Raw genomic sequence first — 24220 nt, 5'->3', positions numbered from 1 at the left:
AACATGATCTTCACCTTCTCTAGGTTGCAGAGTTTGCATGCACCGGAGCTAGGGTTGTAGGTTGGTGCTTGCTGCAGGATGGACCATCTAATATCAAAATTAGTTTGATTTCGTTTTAATGACCAAATGAATGATGATAAGCTGGTTTTGTGCTCTGCATTGGCATTGTTAAAGGATGACTTGTGACCAGTAAATCTTTCTTTAAAAGTGTTACCAGTCAGGCCAATGTATGTGGCAGGTTTGACTGCATTGATGACTTCTGCTTTGTAGACCAAGGAAGACTTCAAGCACTGGCCTCCAACGGGACACACAGCTTGGCCACCACGGCAGTTGCACAATCTTGCAGGTTGAGTGTTTGCAGCAGCTGTATCTTTAAGTAAGAATTTGTTATGTCCAGCTATGATGGCTTTGATGCTAGGCATACAACAATAAGACACTTTAACTGTAGAACGGTTGAAGTACTGTTGAAGAGGTGTGTTCTTAAAATGTTTATCAATCAGTAGTAAGAATTTCCTTGCAACATTAGTTTTCACTGTTTGACAGAAAGGAGGGTTAAACCAAATAACCTTTCTTCTCCTGCACCTTGTAGTAGGATGACGTTGTTGGTTGGGTGAGTAGGTGAAGTCATCATTGTAGCCAGCTGAATTCAATGCATTTTTGAAAGGTATTTTCTCAGCTTCAAAGATCTCTCTTGAACTTGAAAGTTTGGAAATTCTACTTGAAACCATATATATATCTATATATCTATCTATCTATCTATCTATCTATCTATCTATCTATCTATCTATCTATCTATCTATCTATCTATCTATCTATCTATCTATCTATCTATCTATCTATCTATCTATCTATCTATCTATCTATCTATCTATCTATCTATCTATCTATCTATCTATCTATCTATCTATCTATCTATCTATCTATATCCATATCTATCTATCTATTTATCTATATCCATATCTATCTATCTATCTATAACCATATCTATCTATCTATCTATATCAATATCTATCTATCTATATCCATATCTATCTATCTATCTATCTTTAACAGAATGACTTTGCTGAGTAAGAAAAATTCCCCTGAAAAAAAGTATAAAAATGGAATAAATAGGAATATTCTTCAGTTAAACTTGGACAGTTATTGTAACAATTTAGCAGCAAATATAATAGAGGTACGAGTTATAGAGTGATCATTAGGGTGGGTCTAATTTTAGACATTTTATCTGAGACCTAAGCGGGAACCTGCACTTGATTTATATAAGTATGATACATCTCAGGATGATTTCAAATTTATAAAAGTATAAAAACCGCTAGCAACCACATATACAATTGTATAGCTAATGTGAACGGGAGTCAAAAATTTATTGAATAAAAACCATGTCTTAATGGTGCTCCCTGAAAAAGCCTTGAGGGGTAGAATTAGAACTCCTGACTGTTTCAAAATATCTTGTTCCTAGCTGAAGGAAATCTCAAAAAAAAACCTGCAAATTGTACAATTCTCAATAAACTCTAAAAGATGGTGGTTTTTTTGTCATTTCTAAGGCTAGGAACGAGATATTTTGAAACAGACAAAAGTTTCTTATTCTACTTCTTAATAGTATGTTTTTTATTACAGTGAAACTTATAATTATATAGTCTAGGAAGTAGTTTTACACAGGGATCTAAGGGGACAAGACAATGGCCTATAAATTGATATCAATGTACATCCCCAATAATAATACGCAAAATTATCCCTTCTAATACTTTACCTTAGAGTGCCTTACAAAAATGACATCATACAATACAAATGACCAATGATACGTCAGTATACATTTTATTTTACCATTGGTTAATTAAATACTGGCCTATTATTGGTCATTTGTATTGTATGATGTCATTTTATAACGCGCTATAAACAGCTTTGAAGAACCTGGCTAAAACCTCTCTTTGGTAACTCTAATTTCCAAGTCTATTTTAGTGACACACACAGAGGGGAAATATTGGAGGGAAATTTTTTTTGGAGAAAAGGGTTTCTTTTTATATTTTCAAGGAGGGTGGGGGAATATAATAGAGGTACAGAAATATTTGATTAACATTATATAGAAATAAAGCTACTTTATGGATATATGCAGGGATCTAAAGGGATAAGACAATAGCCGATAAATTGAATTGCATCCCCAATGATTATACAAAACTATCCCTTCGGTAGATTACAATTAGTGTTTGAAAAGTTTAGATACTCAACTAAATGAACCAACCAATCAAAATTCAATAAAGGTCCCCAAAGTTGTTGAGCTAACAAATAATAAAACTTTGTTATAAAACTTTTGGGACTGATGTAATTAACAGCCCATTGCCCCCCCCCCCTCTCTCTCTCTCTCTTGGAAAATTGCAGTGTTTGATTCTATGGATTAGGGTGACGTGGATAATCAAATGCAAATAATAACGCTTTCTTATTCGTTGGATTAACAACTTTGGGGACTTGAATATTTTGATTTGTTAGTTTATTAGTTTGAGTGTAAAAACGTTTCAACCACTAATATGCACATATGTATCTGTCTACATATGCACATATGTATCTGTCTACATATGAACATATGTATCTGTCTACATATGCACATATGTATTTGTCTACATATGCACATATGTATCTGTCTACATATGCACATATGTATCTGTCTACATATGAGTATATGTATCTGTCTACATTATGCACATATGTATCTGTCTACATATGTACATATGTATCTGTCTACATATGCACATATGTATCTGTCTACATATGTACATATGTATCTGTCTACATATGCACATATGTATCTGTCTACATATGCACATATGTATCTGTCTACATATGCACATATCTAACAAAATATTTTTATTCAGGTAGAGCATTAAATATTTTCCCACTGTCCCTGTTGTGCAACAAGTTTAGATCTCATCAAATTACTAAAAGGTAAACTATCTATTTGAAAGCAGGGAAAGAGGGGACATTGGGCATGGGCTTTTTATTCCACTGGTCCTCCAAAGTCATATAATAGGGTTTTCTTATTCGTTGGGGTAAAATCTTTAGATAAAAGTAATAGGATAACCGCTGTCTGTCTGTGTGTTATGAAGAATCTCGCTAACCGATGAACTGATATTGTTCTCCTTTAAAGTTAGGGTTTATAAGGGGGGGGGGGGGGAGTTTGTACACTTATAGGAAATTAAATTCAGTACCAAATTTTACCCTGGACGTGTGGGCTTGTTTTTAGAGTTATCAACCTAATTCTTTTTGTAATATCTCTTATATGACTGGACCGGTTAAATTATGGAGAGAAAAAACAGTTAGAGTTGTAAAACTGTCCTGGACTTTTGTTGCCAACCCTGCCATATCTACCTATTTATCTATCTATCTACTCTAGAATGATGGTGATCATGTGGTTCTCAGGTCTCCGCGGGGCAATTGCGTATGCACTCTCACTTCATCTAGAGTTTGAAGAAGAAACTAGAAAAGTAAGTTATTTGTCTATCTATCTGTCTGCTGTCTGTCTGTCTGTCTGTCTGTCTGTCTGTCTGTCTGTCTATCTATCTATCTTTCTATCCATTTCATATGCATAATCACTTCATCTAGAGTTTGAAGAAGAGACTAGAAAAGTAAGCTATCTATTTTTCTATCTATCTGTCTGTCTGTCTATCTAAATATCCATCCATCTATCTATCCATATATCCATCTAGAATTTGAAGAAGAAACTAGAAAAGTAAGGTTTCTATCTATTTATCTATCTATCTATTCATCGGTCTGTCTATTTATCTATTTATTTATCTATCTATCTACTCTAGGTGTTAGTGAGCACCACTTTGGTAGTTGTGCTGTTTACAACCATAGTTCTGGGGGGAGGGACACTACCCCTTATGAAGTATCTAGAGCGGGCCGGCGGACAGGGCAGGTAATAATGTTTTTTTAATTCTTGGAGGGGGGATATACTACCCCTTCTGGGGGGAGGTACATTACCCCTTCTGGGGGGAGATACATATCCCCTTTGGGGGGGGGGGAGGTTTATTACCCCTTCAGGTTAAAATTTTTTCTCCCTAAGGTAGGGAGGTACGGTACTCTTCAAGAGGTTCAATACTCATTAGGGGGGGGGGGACACTACCCCTTATGAAGTATCTGTAGCGGGCTGGGGGACAGGGCAGGTAATAATGTTTATTTGATTCTTGGAGTGTATCATCATTGGAGATATACATCAATGTATTGGATAGATGGTGAGTAAATCCATCCTTTGGCCCCTCGGATTTAACAAAACTGGTTTTCATCTTTTTAATATTTTTAATATCCATGGAAAGTTATTTAAAATAAAATACGATAAATATCTATAACAGCACTGGGAGGGAGGAGACATTAAGCTATTTATTACATTAGTCCCCAAAGTTATCTAACTAAGTTTATCTTATTTGTTGCCTATATAACTTTGGATATTATTTTAGATCCCGACAAAGAAAGATATAACCTTGGGTACTAATATAAACTTTTGGGTACTATTTTAGATCCCGACGAAGAAAGAAGAAGGATATAACCTTGTCTAAAACCCGAGAGTTGGGGTCAACACTCACAGAGAGCGAACAGTTGTCAGAATTAACAGAGGAGGAGGTGCGTATTTGTCTGTCTGTATGTCTGTCTGTTTGTCTGTCCTTTGAGAGCGAACAAGTGTCAGAATTAACAGAAGAGGAGTTGCGTATCTGTTTGTCTGTCTGTCCATCTGTTTGTCTGTCAAGCTATCATAAACCAATAAAAAACAAATTCTATGCCTCTAGCGACACTTTAAATGTTTTAAGTACTCTTTATTTTATTAATTTTTCCTTCTGCCATAATTTTTTTTCCAACAAGAAGGGGGGAAAAATAGAAAAATGACTTCAGTAATCTTTTTTTTCCTTATCCTAAATAGTTATAAACCTTCCCATGACATATGAGAAGATAAATTGTAAAGGAGAACCATATCGGTTCAGAGGTTAGCAAGATCCTTCGCTACAGACAAAAATACTTTTACACTACTTTATATTGTAGGATTATTCAGCTTGGATAAATTATAAGTGTCCAAACTTTTCCACCAATAATTTTAGATGGAGCAGAGTTTTGCAGAGGGCTGGGCCAACCTTGAAGGATTTTTATACTGGGACTACAAGATTTTCAGACCTTTCTTTATCAGAAGGTAACGTAATAAGACTTTGGGTACCATTGTAATGAGACTTTGGGTAATAAAGAAATAAGACTTTGGGTACCAATGTAATAAGACTTTGGATAATAAAGAAATAAGACTTTGGGTACCAATGTAATAAGACTTTGGGTACCAATGTAATGAGACTTTGGGTACTAATGTAATGAGACTTTGGGTACCAAATGTAATAAGACTTTGGGTACCAATGTAATAAGACTTTGGGCACCAATGTAATGAGACTTTGGGTACCAATGTAAGGAGACTTTGGGTACCAATGTAATGAGACTTTGGGTACCAATGTAATAAGACTTTGGGTACCAATGTAATGAGACTTTGGGTACCAATGTAATAAGACTTTGGGTACCAATGTAATAAGACTTTGGGCACCAATGTAATGAGACTTTGGGTACCAATGTAAGGAGACTTTGGGTACCAATGTAATGAGACTTTGGGTACCAATGTAATAAGACTTTGGGTACCAATGTAATGAGACTTTGGGTACCAATGTAATAAGACTTTGGGTACCAATGTAATGAGACTTTGGGTACCAATGTAATAAGACTTTGGGTACCAATGTAATAAGACTTTCAGCGTGGCCATATTTTTCAGTATACTGAAAATATTCAGTATTCTTCAGTATTTGGAAATTGGGGGTTCAGTATTTTCAGTAAATACTGAATATTCAGTATTTGAAAATTTTATTCAGTATTTTTCAGTTTTTGGAAATTTTCATGATTCAGTATTTTCATTATTTCTTAAATTCCAAAAAATTTGCATAAATAAGATGTTTTTTTCAAGTAGTTGATGTCAGATTTTTTTCGGCGCTTCGCGCCTCACTTTACTTTTCTTTAAATTACCCTATAACTTTGTACATTAATTTAGCTTTTTTTATGGTAATCATAGACGTCCAAGGGGGGGGAGTAAAGTGGCGATTACCCCCCCCCCATTTAAAATTTACCCCTACCCTGGGGGTGCCGTAGGCAACCCCAACCATTAAGTAGGGGGTATTTACCCCCCCCCCCCCAAACAATTTTGGGAGGGTAAATACCCCCCAAAAAATTTAAATCTCTTTTTTAATACTAAATATTTAATAAAATTTAAATTACCTACTTCCCCCAAAATTTAACCCCTGCCAACAGATTTCAGGGGGGTAATTACCCCCCCCCCCCCCAAGCAAATTTTACCCCCGGGGTAAAAATTTTGGGGGGGGTAAAAAAAATTTGCAGCGCGCCGTTTTACCCCACCCCCCCCCAAAAGCGAATTACCCCCCCTTACCCCCCCTTAAAAGAATTTTGCCCCCCCCAAAATAAAAAGCTTGGACGTCTATGATAGTAATATACATTTTTTTTTTCAATTTCATCTCAAATATAAATTTTTTTAGATATTTGAGATGATTTTATACAGTATTTTTTTCAGATATTTTTTTTGTCTATTAATAGAATGAATAATCTAAGGTGAGTACTTTGCATGATTATTGAAGAAGTTTTTTGGCATGCTCTTAACTCAACTAAAAAGTATTTAAGTTTTGTAATCATTTAAAATATTTATCCGTCATTTTCTGCTTAATTGGTGCAAGAAAAACTAAGAGGCAAAATTAAAAGATCTTTAAAATATCTTCCTAATAATAAAGCTATGATATATGAAATTTTGAAATGAGGAATCATGTAAAAAAATACTTATTCAGTATTTGTATTTTTTTGTTCAGTATTTCAGTATTTTTGTTATTTTAGGATTCAGTATTTTCAGTATTTCCTTTTTTTTCTTCAGTATCAGTATTTTTTTGGTTGTGGCCACACTGGACTTTGGGTACCAATGTAATAAGACTTTGGGTACCAATGTAAGAAGACTTTGGGTACCAATGTAATAAGACTTTGGGTACCAATGTAATAAGACTTTGGGTACCAATGTAATAAGACTTTGGGTACCAATGTAATAAGACTTTGGGTACCAATGTAATAAGACTTTGGGTACCATTGGTAATAAGACTTTGGGGACTATAAATTACTGTGGTACCCAAAGTATTATAATAGCATCTTGAAGGATTTTTATACTGGGACTTTAAGATTTTCAGACCTTTTTTATCAGAGAGGAAGAGTCCCCAAAGTTTTTGATTCACAAAGTTGAGTGTTCAAACGTTTCAACCAGTAGTTTTCTGTTTTAATGTACAGAAGGGTATTTTTGTGTATTATCATGAGGAATGTAGATTAATATATCAGCCATTGTCTTATCTCTTTAGATTTCTAGACATACAGTTAGACAGATGGACAACAATCCAAACGATGGACAGATAGACAGATAGATTGAAAGACAGACATATTTATATTGACAGACATTGAGATGAATTTTGATTGGTTACTCCACACTTAATTTTAATCTCATAATTAGGGATATTATTTATCATTATTGGGGATGTATCCAGGGATATACAGGGATAAGAAAATGGCCAATAAATTAATGTACGTCCAATGATGATACAAAAAATTACCCCTTCTATACATTAAAATTAGAACACTCAACTAAATGATTCAACCAATCAAAATTCATTAAAGTCCCCAAAGTTGTTAAGCCAACAAATAAGAAAACATTATTATAAAACTTTGGGTACTAGTGTAATAATTTAATAAACAGCCCATTGTCCCTCTCTCTCTCTCTCTGGGATGTATCAATCAATTGATCGTCCATTGTCTTATCCCCTAAGACTCCCTGAGATCGCCGTTTTTGAGATCTTAATATTCATAACTGTTTAGATTATCAGCAAGTACTGAGTCCCCAAAGTTTTATAATAACGGTTTCTTATTTGATGGCTTAAAAACTTTGGGGACTTTTATTGAATTTTGATTGGTTGGTTTATTAAGTTGAGTGTCCAAACGTTTCAACCACTAATTTTATGCTACAAATGGGGTAATTTTCAATATTGGCGATGTATATCAATTTATTAGCCATTTTCTTATCCCATTAGATCCCCATGCATGACTTACTGAGCTCGCCGTTTCTGAGATATCAATGATCTGTTTAGGTTTAATCAACAAGAATTGAAAGACGGGAAATCTTATGTCAACAAACTGACAGATAAATGGTAATTTTTTTCCACTATCGCTTGGAAACCGATTAATATCCGGTGGATTAGGACCGGTTCTCAGCCATACTGAAAAATTATGTCTAGCATCGTATTGTATCTAGTTTTCACGAATATAAAAATGTACAATCATAGGATTGAAACCAGTTTTAAACCTGTGCCTTAGGCATCTCGGGGCTAAAAATCTCGAGTTTTTTTTTTCTTATATTTTGTTTTACATTTTATATCCGCGGCAAGCTGTTTATAATACGATTCGAGAAATAAAAATTATATTCGTATTGAAGAAAAGTGTCATTTTTTTCGCGTATTTTCCGTAAAGTTCTGAACCATTTCATAGAACTATCTCATAGATTTGGTTGCAATTAAGCAGTTTGACTTAATAAGCGCATTTGACTAAACGGTAACCCACGCCTTTATGAAAAAATGCAGCATGAAAAATGTCCCTCTTTTTCCATAATAAACGCTATATGTAAATGTGATTTTATCGGCTGCCTTATGATTTCTATTCCCATTCGCATCTAGTATATAATTTACTTGGTCCATCTGTCTCTCAGTCACATTACAAAATCTATAATACAAAGTAGAACAATGTCCGTCTGTCTGTCTGTTTGTAGCGAAGGATCTCGCTAACCGCAGAACCGATCGGGTTCTCCTAAACAGGGTAGCTTCTCAAAGGTCCCAGGAAGGTTTTATAACTATTTTCTTGGGGGGTGGGACACCCCCAAAAAATAGAAAATACCCCCCCAAAAAAAAATTTAACTCCCCCTAAAATTTTTTTTTGCTTTTCTTTTAAAATCTAAAATAAGAAATTGAGTTATCCCCTCCACAAGTGCCCCTAGAGGCTTCTAGAGGCGTAGCCGCTAGTAAAAATATAAAGAAATATGAAAATTTTTGAGAGATTTTACTATCAGTTACAGCCAACCTAACTTATTGCTGAAAATAAGGTTTTAATTTTGCTTCTAGCCGACGTAATTTAATTTTGAAATTCATATAAAAATTTTCATAAACCTAAAATGTCATTTTTTGTTATTTCTATCTGTCTATCTATCTATCTATCTATCTATCTATCCAGGTACAAAGAAATTCGGTCCAGCCCGCTACAGTCAGACATGGAAGAATTCAATCTGGATCTTGACCAAGATTAATCCAATTAATATCCGCTGGATTAGAACCAGTTCTCAGCCATACTATCCGCATAGTGTCCGCGGAAAGCTGTCTATAATACAATGTTAAAGATAATTATTTAAAACTCTGGGATCTAAAGGGATAGGACAATGGAAGAATTCAACCTGGATCTCGACCAGGATTAATCCAATTTGCCCCGGGGGCCTTCGGGCCCTCAGGGCCAACAGAACTGGAATTAATTTTCTGAAATCTGTCTCTAATACGATGAAATGAATTACTATTCCAGTATGGCTTCGAATAAAACTGCTTCCAAGCCATACTGTAAACTCATGTTTCGTATTTTTCTACAAATACAAGATAAAACCCATTTTTTCCGTAGCAAATTGTCTACAATGCGATACGACACATGTCTTTTCACTATGGCTTAGAACCGGTTTTAGTCCAGTGGAAAATAGTCGGATTCAAACGAAATTTTTTCAAATGATATTAAAACTGCTGTGATTTTATACTAAAGTATTTTTGGATCTTGTGCAATTCACGGTAAAATGTTCTCCCAAAAATCCAGGGATCTAAAGGGATAAGATAATGGCCGATAAATTGAAGTACATCCCCAATGATGATACACAAAATTACCCTTACTGTAGATTAAAATTAGTGGTTGGAACGTTTGAACACTCAACTTAATTAACCAACCAATCAAAAGTCACTAAAGTCCCCAAAGTTGTAAAGCTAACGAATAAAAAAAACGTTATTATCCTTTAGATCCCTGTTTGGCTGTGGCAAGTTTTAGTGTGGTGTGTGATTTTAGTTTTGGTTTCTCTTATAGAGATATGTTTGTGTTTTTAAAAATTTAATATTTTAAATAAAAATTTTATATTATTTTATCCTTAGTGTTTGTAGTTTTATTAATTTATTTTTAAAAGCGAAGCTTTTCTATAATTAGGGTAGGTCCGTCCGGCCGTCCGAGATAGATAGCTTTTATTCGTTAATTTAGGCATGTTAGAATTGTCCTATCGATTTCAAACTTTGCATTTTGATTCCTCTAGTAGTTAGGCGTAGCAACTCTAGAATCATTACCAGAATGTCCGTACGTCCATTTTAAACATGTTGATTTTTCTACTTTTTTAACAACAAATTTTTATTTGATCTATATATCCGTTTGTTCTGATTTTTGGTATATTGATTCCTGGGACAACAAAGAATAATATTTTAAGCAAAGCAACTCCATAATCAAGTCCTACGAATGTAAGTATGTCCATAAACATTATCCTGTATCGAGCAGTTTTCAACAAATTTACTTACAATTTTGCTTCGACTGTTATACTTTATATTCTGATTATTCAGTTTAGACAAGTGTTAATGTCCGTTTGTCCAAACGTTGCAGTGCTTCGCTTTTATGGATGTTGTCATCCTTGTTCCAGTATCGCTTCGAAACCGATTAATATCCGGTGGATTTTAACTAGTTCCCAGCCATCCTGAAAAATTATGTCGAACATAGTATTGTATCCAGTTCTCTTCGAATATAAAAATTTAAACCAGTTTTTTAGCCCGTCCCTTCGGCATCTCGGGGCTAATAAAACTGGTTTTAATTTTCTAATTATACATTTTATATCCGCAGAAGGCTGTTGATACGATGGGGAGAAATAACTAATAATGCCTTTTTGAAAAAACCTAACCTAAACTAATGAAAAAGGAAAACTTCCCCCCCCCCCCTTCCTTATCTTTACTTTATTAGCGGCTACGCCCATGGCATATAGGGGCTAGAAAAATAGCTTAAAACCATCCCAAAATCTTGTATCTGACAACAACGAAGCTTAATGCCTTCACAGGACCTATGTGAAGCTTACCTGAAATAAAGAACCCAATCAGTTCAGTGGTTATTGAGATCTTAAAATTCAGACAAAAAACCTTACTAATTAATGTAATAGGATATAAATGCTCATTTTGTGAGAAATAAAAAAAAATAGTCCTTATAATAAAGAAACAGGCTTTATGTCTGTCTGTTTGTTTGTACCAAAGGATCTCGCTTACCGATGAACCGATCGGGTTCTCCTTAACAGGGTAGCTTCTCATTGGTTCTAGGAAGGTTTATAACTATTTTGGGGTAGGGTACCACCATAATCCCAAGAGGAATCGCCCCTAGAAATCCCTCCCAAAAAAATTTTAGCTAGCTATAAGTTACACTATATTAGAGTACATGATAATCTGGTGTAAGATCCAAGAAATAATGAACTTATTTTTTTAATGTAACTCACTAATTACCCCTTCTGTAGATTAAAATTAGTGGTTGAAACGTTTTTACACTCAAACTAATAAACTAACAAATCAAAATATTCAAGTCCCCAAAGTTGTTAATCCAACGAATAAGAAAGCGTTATTATTTGCATTTGATTATCCACGTCACCCTAATCCATAGAATCAAACACTGCAATTTTCCAAGAGAGAGAGAGAGAGGGGGGGGGGGGCAATGGGCTGTTAATTACATCAGTCCCAAAAGTTTTATAACAAAGTTTTATTATTTGTTAGCTCAACAACTTTGGGGACTTTAGTGAATTTTGTTTGGTTGATTTATTACATTGAGTGTCATAAGTTTCAACCACTAATTTTAATCTACTGACAGGGTAATTTTGTGTATCATCATTGGGGATGCACATTAATAAATCGGCCATTGTCTATCCCTGGATTTTCCTTTTGTTTAAAACTTAATTTTTTAGCCAACGAATAAGAGAAAACAAAACTTTGGGTACCAGTGTAATTTACAGTCAAGGTATCATGTTAATTAAAATAAAAATTTATTTATATTTAAAGCAATGAACAAAATAAATGTTGAAATATTTAGAAAGTTTGTATTGCCATGGTTACACTTATCCGAAGAACACCTAAAAAAATATAATTTAGTTTTTGTCTGTTTATGTTTATGTATGTGTCTGTGTGTCTTTCTTTATCTGTTGTCTGTCTACATGGGTGTCTTTTTGGATGTCTGTTTATCTGTCTGTCTGTATATACGTTTGTTTGACTGTATGTCTGTCTGTCTGTCTGTTTATCTGTCCATATGTCTTACTATTTATGTGTCTTTTTGTTTTTCTGTCTTTAAGTATTTCTGTTTATGTGTAATCTGTCAATATGTTTATTTGTCTGTCTGTGTGGCTTTTTATATTTATATGTCTGTTTATCTATCTGTATGTTTGTCTTTGTATGTGTCTTTTTGTTTTTCTGTCTTTAAGTTGATCTTTTGTCCGTTTGTATGATTGTCTTTTCATCTGTATTAATGTTTGACTGTCTGTCCGTATGTCCATACTGTCTGTCTGTCTTTCTGACCATTTGTTAATGAGTTATTTAATAAAACAAAATTTAGCATAAATGAATACTTAAATCCCAAGGTAATAAATGATCGAGCGATAGCTCATCATTTAATACCGAGGGTATTTAATATGCTAAATTGCAACAAAAAGTGATGTTAGCAAATAATTTCTTGAATAAAATGATAAAAAGTTTTTTTTTCTTTAATTTCATTTATTTTACTGTTTTGTTTTTGTTTAACTTTAATATTAAAAATAGAAAAAATCTGAAACGTTGGTCAATTTAAGTTCTATCTGTCCATAATGTCTTTTTCGTGTGTAATCTGTCTGTCTGTATATGTTTGTCTTTCTGACAATCTGTTATTTTGTCTGTATGTCTTGTTTTTTGTCTCTATGTCTATCCTTTTGTCTTTATTGTATGTTTTGTCTGTCTGTTTATCTATCTACATGTCTGTCTATGTATGTGATTGTTTGTCTGTTTATCTGTCAATTTTATAGGGGTTGCCTTTCTGTTTTTCTGCCTATGTGTTTTTATTTTATCGTCTGTCTGTTTGTATTTTTAAATGTTGGATTTTGATTCTATATACACGTTAATATGTCTGTCTGTTTATCTGTCTGTCTATATATATATGTTAATCTGTCTGTTTTTCTTTTTTAATGTCTGTCTGTATAAACGTTTGTCGTCTGTCTGTTTATCTGTATATTTTGTAGTTGTTGTCTGTATGTATGTCTGTTTATCTGTCTTTATTTTTATGAATGTCTGTTTATCTGTATATAAGTCTCTGTCTCTGTGCACATTTATCTGTCTGTTTTCTGTCTGTCTGTCTATATGTCTATATGTCTGTCTGTCTGTCTGTATATACATTTTTATGTCTGGTTATCTGTCTGTCTATATATACGATTATCTGTCTGTATATCTGTTTATCTGACTGTATGTCTGTCTGTTTTATCTGTCTGTGTTTTAGTATGTCTGTATTTCTGTCTGTCTTTATTTCTGTGTATATTTACGTCTGTATATATCTGTCTGTTTGTCCGTAAATATACCTGCAAATATAGACATCTCTCCCCGAGTCCACAGTTTTAATACAGTTAGGATGGGTCTCCATCTAGACAGTTATGTAATACTTAGCATTCATTTCTGACACTCTACAAATGTTAATGTTCGTTTGTCCTACCTTATCAGAGCTTCGCTTTTATTTTATTTATCTTTTTTTTGAAAATTTCGTTTTTTTCCACAATTTACCCAGTTAAAACCAGACTTTTCAATTGTCCGCAGACTTTTCTAGAAAAACCTGGATTTTTGCCAACCCTGGCAGAAAGCTGTCTATAATACAGTAAGGATGGGTCTCCATATAGACAGATGTGTCGGCCATAATATCCGCGGATAATGTCCGTGGAAAGAAGTCTATAGCAGGGAGTAAGGGAGGGGACAATGGGCAATTAATTTAATTTAAGAGTTTTTGAAGAAAGGCCATGAAATCCAGAATAATCCAGAAAATTTGGTGGAAATTGTAAAGTGATTGTTAATTAAATCTAGAAAACCTTAAACTAAGAAAAAAGTTCCAAGAAAAAAAGCAATCATTTGAAAATTAGATGACCAGTATTACAGACTGACAAAACCATTCTGTAATTATTACTAGAAGAAAAATCTCCCTGGAAAGAGGGAAAGAGAAAAGAGATTTGGGGGCAAGTGATGTAAACACGGAAAAAGGGGCAGGCAGGCGTGTAGGGTAACTGCTAACTGGTTGGGCAAGAATATGACCCACACGCCTTCCTGCCCCTTTTTATCCTGTTTATTTCTCCACCTCCCTTCTCCATTTCCCTTTCTCGTCTACTTTAAAAAAGGAGGTGGGGGAGAAGGGAGTGAAATAGAGTATGGGAGGGGGGCCCTGTATTTATATTTAAACTACTCTCTGTCTGCAAAACTAACACAGTGAGTAGCGACATTTCTTGCGCAAGTACCCAAACTCAGTCAGAAACTGCTAAATTCTTGCACTTTCCCTTTAGGCCAGTACCCAAAGTCTGAGACTCCTAAAGATTGAATATTCGATCCATTGTCCCCTCCCTTACTCCCTGGGTCTATAGTCTGATACCATAATTAATTATTTTAAACTCAGGGATCTAAAGGGATAAGATAATTGCTGTTAAATAAATGTACATCTTCAAAGATGATTAACAAAATAACCCAATTTGAGATTAAAATTAGTGGTTGAAATGTTTAAACACCCAACTTAATGAATAAACCAATCAAAATTGAATAATGTGTATGCTAAGAACCTGTTCTCCTTCGGCAAGTCTTGCTTCATTGTCTTGAACTTTTATATAATCCTAAATAAGTTTTATAATAGATTGATAGATAAATTGATAGATAGATAGATAGGTTGGTAGATATATTGATTAATAAATTGATCGATTGATTGGTTGATAGATTGATTGATTGATACAATGATAGACGAATTTATAGATAGATAGATACCTTGATAGATACATCAATAGATTGATCGATAGATACATCAATAGATACATTGATAGATATATCAATAGATTGATTGATCTATAGATAAATTGATAGATACACCAATATATACGATAGATACATGGATAGATACATTGCTAGATATATCAATACATTAATAGATACATTAATAGATACATATGTGGATACATTGATAGATTGATCGATAGATTGATCAATAAATTAGTTAATAGATTGATTGATAGATTGATTGATAGATTGATTGATAGATTGATTGATAGATTGATTGATAGATTGATCGATAGATTGATCAATAGATTGATCGATAGATTAATCGATAGATTGATTGATAGATAGATTGATAGATAGATTAATATATAGATTAATATATAGATTAATAGATAGATTGATCGATAGATTGATCGATAGATTGATCGATAGATTGATCGATAGATTGATCGATAGATTGATCGATAGATTGATCGATAGATTAATAGATAGATTGATCAAAAGATTGATTAATAGAAAAATGGATAGATAGATTGATAGTAAGATACCTCAGGAGACAAAAGTTCACAGTATCTCTTAATCTGATCTCCCATGCCCCCACCATACATCTTACTACAAACATGATGTTTGTCCTGAAAAAAAAGAACTTTTAATTTAATTAAACAATTTTATCTAAAACATTGGCATAATAAATAAAGAAGGGGGAAGGGGTACAAAATAACCCCCCCCCCCACTTTTTAGCTTCAATTTATAAAGAAAAATAAAGAGGGGAGGTTAAAAACTTTCCGACCTTAATTTCAACTTATTTGAAAAATAAAGAATAGGGGGTCCAAACTACCCCCTCTCCCCTTTTAGTTTAAATTTATTTGAAAAATGAATAATGGGGGTGAAATTACCCCCCTTCATATTTTCAATTTATTTGAATAATAAAGAAGGGGGGGGGGGGTCCAAACGAATCAATATTCAAGTACCCAAAGTTTAAGATAAAGTAGTTTTGATTATTTATAAACTTTCTCCTAGGGATCCCAATAAACTTTGAACTAATAAAAGTACCCAAAGTTTTTTTTAGCCAACGAGTAAGAAAGAACGGGGTTATAAAACTTTGGGTACCCGTTTGACTACCTGTTTACAAACATATGTTGGTTGATCATCCCGTTGGCTTGTGTTACCAAGTCCAACATAACAAATCAGACCTCCAACATCTAAAACATTAAAGTGGTTGAAACGTTTAAACACTCAACTTAATGAACCAACAAATACAAATTCAATAGTGATCCCTAAATTTGGTAAGCCAACAATTATGAAAACGTTATCATAAAACTTTGGGGGACTAGTGTAATAAACAGCCCAATGTCCCCTACCTTCCTAGAACAGCATCGTATTATAGACACCTTTCTGCGGATAGTAAAATGAAAAATTATAATATATAAATCGCAGAGAGAGAGAGAATATACTTGGGGGGAAGGGACATTGGGCTGGTTTTACACTTGTCTCCAAAGTTTTATAATAATGTTTGCTTATTCGTTGGCTTAACAACTTTGGGGACTTTAGTGAATTTTGATTGGATGCATTATTCAGTTGAGTGTCCGAACGTTTTAATTTTAATCTACAGAAGGGATAATTTTGTGTAACATCATTGGGAATGTATGTCAATTTAGCTGCTATTGTCTGGTATTAAAACTGGTACTAAGTTTATGATTTTTATTTTATAATTTGCAGAAAATTGTCTTCACTATAGAAGGATCGATTCATAAAATTTTTCTGTATGTTACCAGGGAATATACATCCCCAGTGATGATGAATAAAATTACCCCATATGCAGAAAACTATTTTTTCATTTATTTCACTTTTGTGTTTTTGGCAAACTAAAAAAAAATCTTCCAATTAAAATGAGAAAATCTTTTAGTTTTTATTCAAATTAAGTTTTAAGATTTTTTCATTGAAGTATAGCTTCTCATTGGTCCTGGAAAGGTTTATGCCTATTTTTGGGGAGGGTACCACCAACCTCCCAAGAGAAATGACCCCTAAAAAAATCCCCCAACTTAAAAAAAACCACATTTTTTTTCTTTTTTAAAGCTAAAATTAAAATTGGCCAAATAATTATTTTACTTTTTCTTCAGATCTAAAAGAATTGGCTCCTCCCTCAAATGCCCCTAGAGGCCTCTGTGTTAAACGTAAATACCGAAATAAATGAAAAAAATTTATTTTATCAATTACCTTTTAAAAGAAAGAAAAGGCCACAAAACACAATAAAATAAACTTTGAACATGATATTTTTTTCTCGCATCGTATTAGAAACAGCTTTTCGCGGCTATAAAAATGTACAATAAAAGATCAAAACCAGTTTTTTAGCCCTCGAGATGCCTAAGGCAAGGGCTAAAAAACTGTTTTTAATCTTTTATTTTCATTTTTATATTCATAGAATAATGGATAAAATATGATGCTATACATAATTTTTCAGCATGGCTGAGAACCGGTTTAAAACCCTCGGTTTCGAGGCGATAATGGAATAATTATACTCTAATCTAAAATTAACAGGATGTCTGTCTGTCTCTTGCTTAAGATCTAGATAGCTGCTGAACCGATATGGTTCTCCTTTACAGTAAAGCTTTTCATAGGTCCCTAGGTAAGGTTAATGTCTCATTAACATTCACAGTTAGGACAATTCATACAAAGGTTGTGCAATCAAAGGATTGGTTGTCTGTTGGATGTTACTTAACCTAACATCTTTGGGTGTTAGAGTATCGCATCCGATTACAAGCGGATGATGCTCTGGAATCTCTAGATGATCACTTACGAGGTAAGGTAACAAGAATGCTTTAGATTTTATACTTTTTCACTTTCGTCTGTCTATAATACGATGCAATAAATAACTATAAACAAAGCATCTATCTCTGCAATGACTAGCAGACTAAAATTATCTGAGAGAAAGTAGGTATTAGGATAAGATTGAGTCGGGTTTTAAAAAAAACAGAGTGATCTAAAGAGATAAGGCAATGGCCGATAAATTAATGTACATAAATCCCCAATGTTGGTAAACAAAATTACCCCTTCTGTAGATTAAAATCACTGGTTAAAATATTTGAATACCTAACTTCCAATATATACTGATAGAAACTCAATTAGAGTCCTCAAAGTTTTGGCAATGAATAAGAAAACGTTATTATAAAACTTTGGGGACTAGTGTAATAAACAGCCCAATGGCCCCTCCCTCCCTGCTTCGTCACCCTTAGAAAGAAATTTCTAGCAGACAAAGATTTTTGTTTATTCCCGTATTAAATAATCCAAATAAACCTTCTGGACTTAACAACTTTGGGTAACAATCAATAAGTTTAATATACAAAAGGGGTAACTTTGTATACTAATCATTAGAGATGTACAATATCAATTTATCATTCATTGTCTTATTCCATAAGATACCTTTTATGAAGAAAAAAAGAAAAATGTATTTTTTAAAAACTGATCTTATTCGGAGGATGCGATTTGGTAACCATTCCCCCCATTACCGCGGGCACTAGGGGAATATTTATTTAAGGGCTGACAGTTTGGTTGGGGACGGGTGGGGGGGTCGTGAGGTTGGTTCTCTATTCTGGGGGGAAGTTTTATAATTCAGGGATCTAAAGGGATAAGACAATGGCCGATAAATTGATGTACATCCCCAATAATGTTAAACAAAATTACCACTTCTGTAGAATACAATTAGTAGTTGAAAAATTTGAACACTCTATTTAATTAACCAACCAATCAATTTACTGAAGTCCTCAAAGTTGATAAGCCAACGAATAAGAAAACGTTATTATAAAACTTTTGAGATTACAAATAATGGTTGAAACTTTTGGAAACTCAAATAAATGAACTAACCAATCAAAATTTAATAAAAGTTCCCAAAGTTGTTAAGCTAATAAAAAAGAAAACGTTATTATTGGGATCTTGTGTATTAAACAGCCCAGTGTCCCCTTCCTCCCTGTTGGGGAAATTGGGGGAAAAATCTAGGGATAATTGAACGTAAATTACACTGGTACCCAAAGTTTTCAAAAGGAATCATTAGAGATGTACATCAATTTATCGGCCATTGTCTTATCCATTTAGATCCTTGATAATTCACATTCTAATTTTCCTGGGTAAAAAAATACAATGTCATAACTTGATGTATATTCCATTTGATGATAAACAAAATTACCCACTTTGAGGGTTAAAATGGTTTGGACACTGTTAGTTTAACCAACCAATTAAAATAGACAAAATTCTCCTTCCTCCCTTGTCAAAATAGATATTGTCATACTTGTTAAAAGGGAAGCTTTTTTGTATGAATAAGGTATGTACGTAAGTCCGTCCGTCACGTTAAACTCTTTTCATTTAATTGTAAAATGTATTTAGAATCTAATAGAGATAAATTTTTAGAAATTTATAATTTACATAATTTGTAATTTAAATAGACTCTTCTATGCTTTATTTATGCTGCGAAGTCTTAGGTTCTAAATTAACAAGGCTACAATTTAAAGTGCTTAAAAGCTACACCAAGCTTAAGGAGCAGGCTTCCTATGAGAAAAGAAGAAGAAGGCTGATATAAACCTTCTTTTGCTGATACTTTCTATTTTTTTAAAGCGAAGCTTTTCTAGAATTAGGGTCGGTCAGTCTGATAGCTTTTTCGTTAATTTAGGCACATGTTAGAATTGTCCTATCAATTTCAAACACTGCTTGGTGATTCCTGTAGTAGTTAGGTACGATTTAGAAAGCTTAGCAACTCTATAATCATTACCAGAATATTTGATAACAAATTTTTATGTGCTCTAATTATCCGATTGATCTGATTTTTGATATATTTATTCCTGGGACAACAAAGAACAATATTATAAGCGAAGCAACTCTATAATTAAGTCTTAAAAATGTAAGTATGTCCATAAACATTATTCAGTATCAAACAGTTTTTCAACAAATTTACTTACAATTTTGCTTCGACACTTTATTTTTAGTAGCGAAGCTACTCTAAAATTTGAAATGTCCGTCTGTCCGTCTGTCCGTATGTCCGTCTGTCCGTCTTAGTTTGGGGGAAACGTGATTTTCTCGGCTCCTATAAAAGATAAAAGGCTGAAATTTTTTGACAACATTCCCATTAGCAAGGAGCACAATTAACTATAAAACATTAATGGCGATAGGACCGCTTTTTAGCAGGTTTTAGGCTATTTTTGTATTTTTCACATTTTTCTCCATATCTTTGGTGTTTATGGTCCGATTTCCAAAATTATTTCAGTTATAGAATCAAAATTAAATTTCCTGTCGTTTCTAGAAAACAACTATGACGGTCAGACTGTCTTTAAGCAGGTTTTAGGCTATTTTGTATTTTTCACATTTTTCTCCATACCTTTGGTGTTTATGGCCCAATTTCCAAAGTTTTTCAGTTATAGATATCAAAATTAAATTTCCTTTCGTTTCAAGAACACATCAATGGCGGTCAGACTGCCTTTTTGCAGGTTTTTGGCTATTTTTATATTTTTCAAATTTTTCTTCATATCTTTGGTGTTTATGGTCCGTTTTTTTTTAAATTTTTGTAGTTAAAAATATCAAAATTAAATTTCCCGTTGTTCTGAGCATCCAGTATGTAATTTACTTTGGCCGTCAGTCTGTTAGTCATAGTACTGAAATATAAATAAATATTAAGAAATTAAAAACAAATGTTGAAAAGGTTTCGTGATTTTTTCCTAATATACATGCTTTTGTCAACTAATATCTAAATTCTTATTTAATTGTTTATGCTTCGCTACTTATGGATGTTGTCATCCTTGTTTAGTGTATATTTAGTAATGTAATTTATTTTCTGGGTATTTTCTTAGGTTTATTTTTTAGTGTATATTTTTATGTAGGTATTTTAAAAAAATTGATTAGTATGATTAAGCTATTCTGTCTTTCAAAATGATTTAGTTTAAAGATTTTTTTTATTATAACAAGTCTCTTTTTCCTGAAATAAATGAGAGAATTTTATAAAATTTAATGAAATCTTGAATTCACAAATTGTTTATTCTCAAAATTTAATTTTGTGTTTGGGGGGGGGGGTTAAATTACGCCCCCCCCCCCCTCCATTAGAGGCACAGGAAATTCATGAATTGGAATACGAAGATTGTTATAATCAACTAAAGAAATATAGGGTGTAGTCTCTTTAGTGGCAACGCTCCTTAAGGGGCGTTTCTACGTATTTTCACAGTACCTTATTCTCCTATTTTTAGCCCCTGCAGGGGGCTCTAACCCCGCGGATCCTATTGCCTAACACTGTTGGGCAATCACCTAACCTAATATAACCTAAACTAAACTAATCCTATCCAAAGCTAGTGTAAAAATACGTCAAATTAATTAAGGGGCGTTGCCACGAAAGACACTACACCCCATATTTCTATATTCTTTAATATTTACTAGCAGCTTCGCCCATAGCCTCTAGGGACTTTTCCCAAGAGGTAATTTAAAAAATTAAGTATTTCTGGTGCTGCCATTTATTTTAAAATAACTTCCTAAAAAAATGGTGGGGGGATTTTTTTGTGGGGTTTTGGGTGCCCCACCCCAGGGGCTTCTAAGCTTTTTATTTTGAGAGGGGTAAAAATTTTTGAAGGGGGGGGTAATTCGTTTTTTGGCGGGGGGTAAAATGGCGCGCGAAGCGCGCCGCAAATTTTTTTTACCTCCTTCCAAAATTTTTACCCCGGGGGTAAAATTTGCTTGGGGGGGGGGGTAATTACCCCCCCTGAAATCTGTTGGCAGGGGTAAATCTAGTTTACCCCCCCCCAAAAAAAATTTAACCCCGGGGTAAAATTTTTTTTTTTTGGGGGGGGGGTATTTACCCCCCCAAAATTGTTTGGGGGGGGGGGTAAATACCCCCTCCTAAATGGTTGGGGGTGCCTAGGGCACCCCCAGGGTAGGGGTAAATTATAAATGGGGGGGGTAAAATGAAAAAAATTTTGTGGGTGCCTACGGCACCCCCAAAATCGTTTGGGGGGGGTAATCGCCCCATTACCCCCCCCCCTCCCCCCCTTGGACGTCTATGCCCCACCCACCAAGAAAATAGTCTAAAACCACCACAGGACCAGTAGGTATATTCCCTAAAGAGTAGAATCCAATCGGTTCAGTGGTTACCGAGATCTTAAGGGACGAACAGACATCAATCTACTTTGTATTATAGATATTATAGAAAAATAGTTTTTTTTTCAAAAAAGCTTTATTTTTGTCTTCAACAAAGACATCCAAATATAACAACTTTGGAACTTTTCCTTAATTTTGATTTGCTGGTTCATTAAGTTGAGTGTTCAAACGTTTCAACAATCAATGTTAATCTACAGAAGGGGTAATTTTGTGTATCATCATTGGGGATGTATAATCAATTTATCGGCTATAATCTTTTCCCTTTAGATCCTTGAATATAAAAAAATAGCTAAATCTTACACCTGATTAGCATGTACTCTGATAAAGTGAAATCCCATCCCCTCCCCTCTCACTTGATAAATGAATTGACCAATAAATGATGTCCATGTTAGCAACCCAAATTGACAACAATTTTACCCTGTCATAATATCGGTCCTACCCCAAACGTAGGAGTCCCAAACGTCGGAGTGAACATTGCTTAAGTAAAACCTAGGAGTGTCCGCTATTTTAATAATATGACAATTTTGAAATTTTTTTATACCCCTGTCTACAAAATAATGACTATGGAGCGCAGCGCTCGGCCCCCTGGCCTATAATCTAACCTAACTAAGAAACAAAACTGGACCGAGGGGTGGGGGTTGTATAAAAAAAATTCAAAATTGAAAAAAAAAATTAGGGACTCCTGTGTTTGTCAACTCCGACGTTTGTCCCAAAAATCCTGCGTTTGTCAACCTTGACGTTTGTCCCACTCCTGCGTTTGTCCCACTCCGACGTTTGGGACTCCTGCGTTTGTCCACTCCGATGTTTTTCCACTCCTACGTTTGGGACTTCTACGATTGGCGTGGAACCATAATATCCACGTTTATTCCAATATTTCCAATGGATTGATCAATAAATGACAGGGAGGGAGGGGACACTGGACTGTTTATTAGTCCCCAGAGTTTTATAAGGACGTATTTTTATTCGTTGTCTCAACAACTGTGGGGACTTTTCGTAAACTTTGATTGCTTGGTTCGTTTAGTTGACTGTCCACACGTTTCAATCACTAATTTTAATGTACAGATAAGATAATTTTGTGTAGCATCATTGGGGATGTATATCAATTTATTGGCCATTGTCTTATCCCTTTAGATCCCTGCACTCTCTCCCTCTTCATAAACAGATAAAGTTGTGTCAAATTTTATTTTTTTACTTCAGTCATTTATAGAGTTAGCTTCAGGGATCTAAAGGGAATAGGACAATGGCCGATAAATTGGTGTACATCCCCAAGGATGATATAAAAAATTATCCCTTCTGTAGATTTAACTTAATTTTTGAAACGTTAGAACACACAACTTAATTTATCAACCAATCAAAGTTCACTGAAGTCCCCAAAGTTGTTAATAAGAAAACGTAATTTTGAAAATTTGTGGACTAGTGTAATAAACAGTTCAATATCCCCTCTATCTATCTATCTATCTATTTATCTAACTATCTATATATCTATCTATCTATCTATCTATCTATCTATCTATCTATCTATCTATCCATCTATCCAACTATCTATCTATCTATCTACCTATCTATATATCTATAGTCCACATAGAATGAACAAAAGTTTATTTGTAAAAAATCATGTTTCATGCATTAAGCAATCTTCAGTTACAATTAATTACTGACAATAATATTAGAATTAATAGATTTTTCAATCAAATTTAGAGGATTTTTTAAAATATTGAAATTACAAATAAACATAATTTTAAAAAAACTATCTTGAAACGGCAGTATCAGGTATCATTAGCAGCCAAGTGTTTAATCAGAATGAACTTGTCTCTGTGTCTGCACTTGCTGTTGATCTCAGACCTCTTGTTGAGCATGGTGACGTCATTGTTGAACATGATCTTCACCTTCTCTAGGTTGCAGAGTTTGCATGCACCGGAGCTAGGGTTGTAGGTTGG

At 33.9% G+C, this 24220-nt stretch overlaps 1 protein-coding gene and 1 long non-coding RNA gene across 2 annotated transcripts; one reads left to right on the top strand and one right to left on the bottom strand.

Annotated features, from left to right (window-relative positions):
• The first annotated feature begins 3706 nt into the window (after positions 1–3706).
• On the top strand, positions 3707–9702 carry LOC145304397 (sodium/hydrogen exchanger 8-like). The gene is made up of 6 exons (XM_080146280.1): positions 3707–3721; positions 3804–3910; positions 4509–4611; positions 5082–5170; positions 8193–8252; positions 9325–9702. Exons 2-6 carry the CDS (start codon positions 3876–3878, stop codon positions 9395–9397), a joined length of 360 nt encoding a protein of 119 aa, XP_080002406.1. The 5' UTR covers positions 3707–3721; positions 3804–3875; the 3' UTR covers positions 9398–9702.
• Positions 9703–12152: 2450 nt separating this feature from the next.
• On the bottom strand, positions 12153–17424 carry LOC145304120 (uncharacterized). Its single transcript, XR_013873984.1, has 6 exons — positions 17379–17424; positions 16284–16363; positions 15710–15793; positions 14954–15004; positions 13721–13782; positions 12153–12256 (listed from the first exon to the last, which is right to left on the bottom strand). It is a non-coding gene; the product is annotated as an uncharacterized LOC145304120 (long non-coding RNA).
• Positions 17425–24220: the final 6796 nt, after the last annotated feature.

Source organism: Acartia tonsa, chromosome 13 (genome assembly GCF_053477335.1).
Source record: "Acartia tonsa isolate MP-2025a chromosome 13, ASM5347733v1, whole genome shotgun sequence".
Lineage (NCBI taxonomy): Eukaryota > Metazoa > Arthropoda > Copepoda > Calanoida > Acartiidae > Acartia > Acartia tonsa.
This window is presented reverse-complemented; position numbering and strand designations above follow the sequence as displayed.

What these genes read in the sequence shown, in the direction of transcription:
- LOC145304397 (XM_080146280.1), top strand. Translation starts at nt 3,876, where the DNA reads ATGAAGTATCTAGAGCGGGCCGGCGGACAGGGCAG. An exon ending in AGACCTTTCTTTATCAGAAG is followed by an intron (nt 5,171 to 8,192) that starts GTAACGTAATAA and finishes TGATCTGTTTAG; the next exon opens with GTTTAATCAACAAGAATTGA. An exon ending in AACAAACTGACAGATAAATG is followed by an intron (nt 8,253 to 9,324) that starts GTAATTTTTTTC and finishes CTATCTATCCAG; the next exon opens with GTACAAAGAAATTCGGTCCA.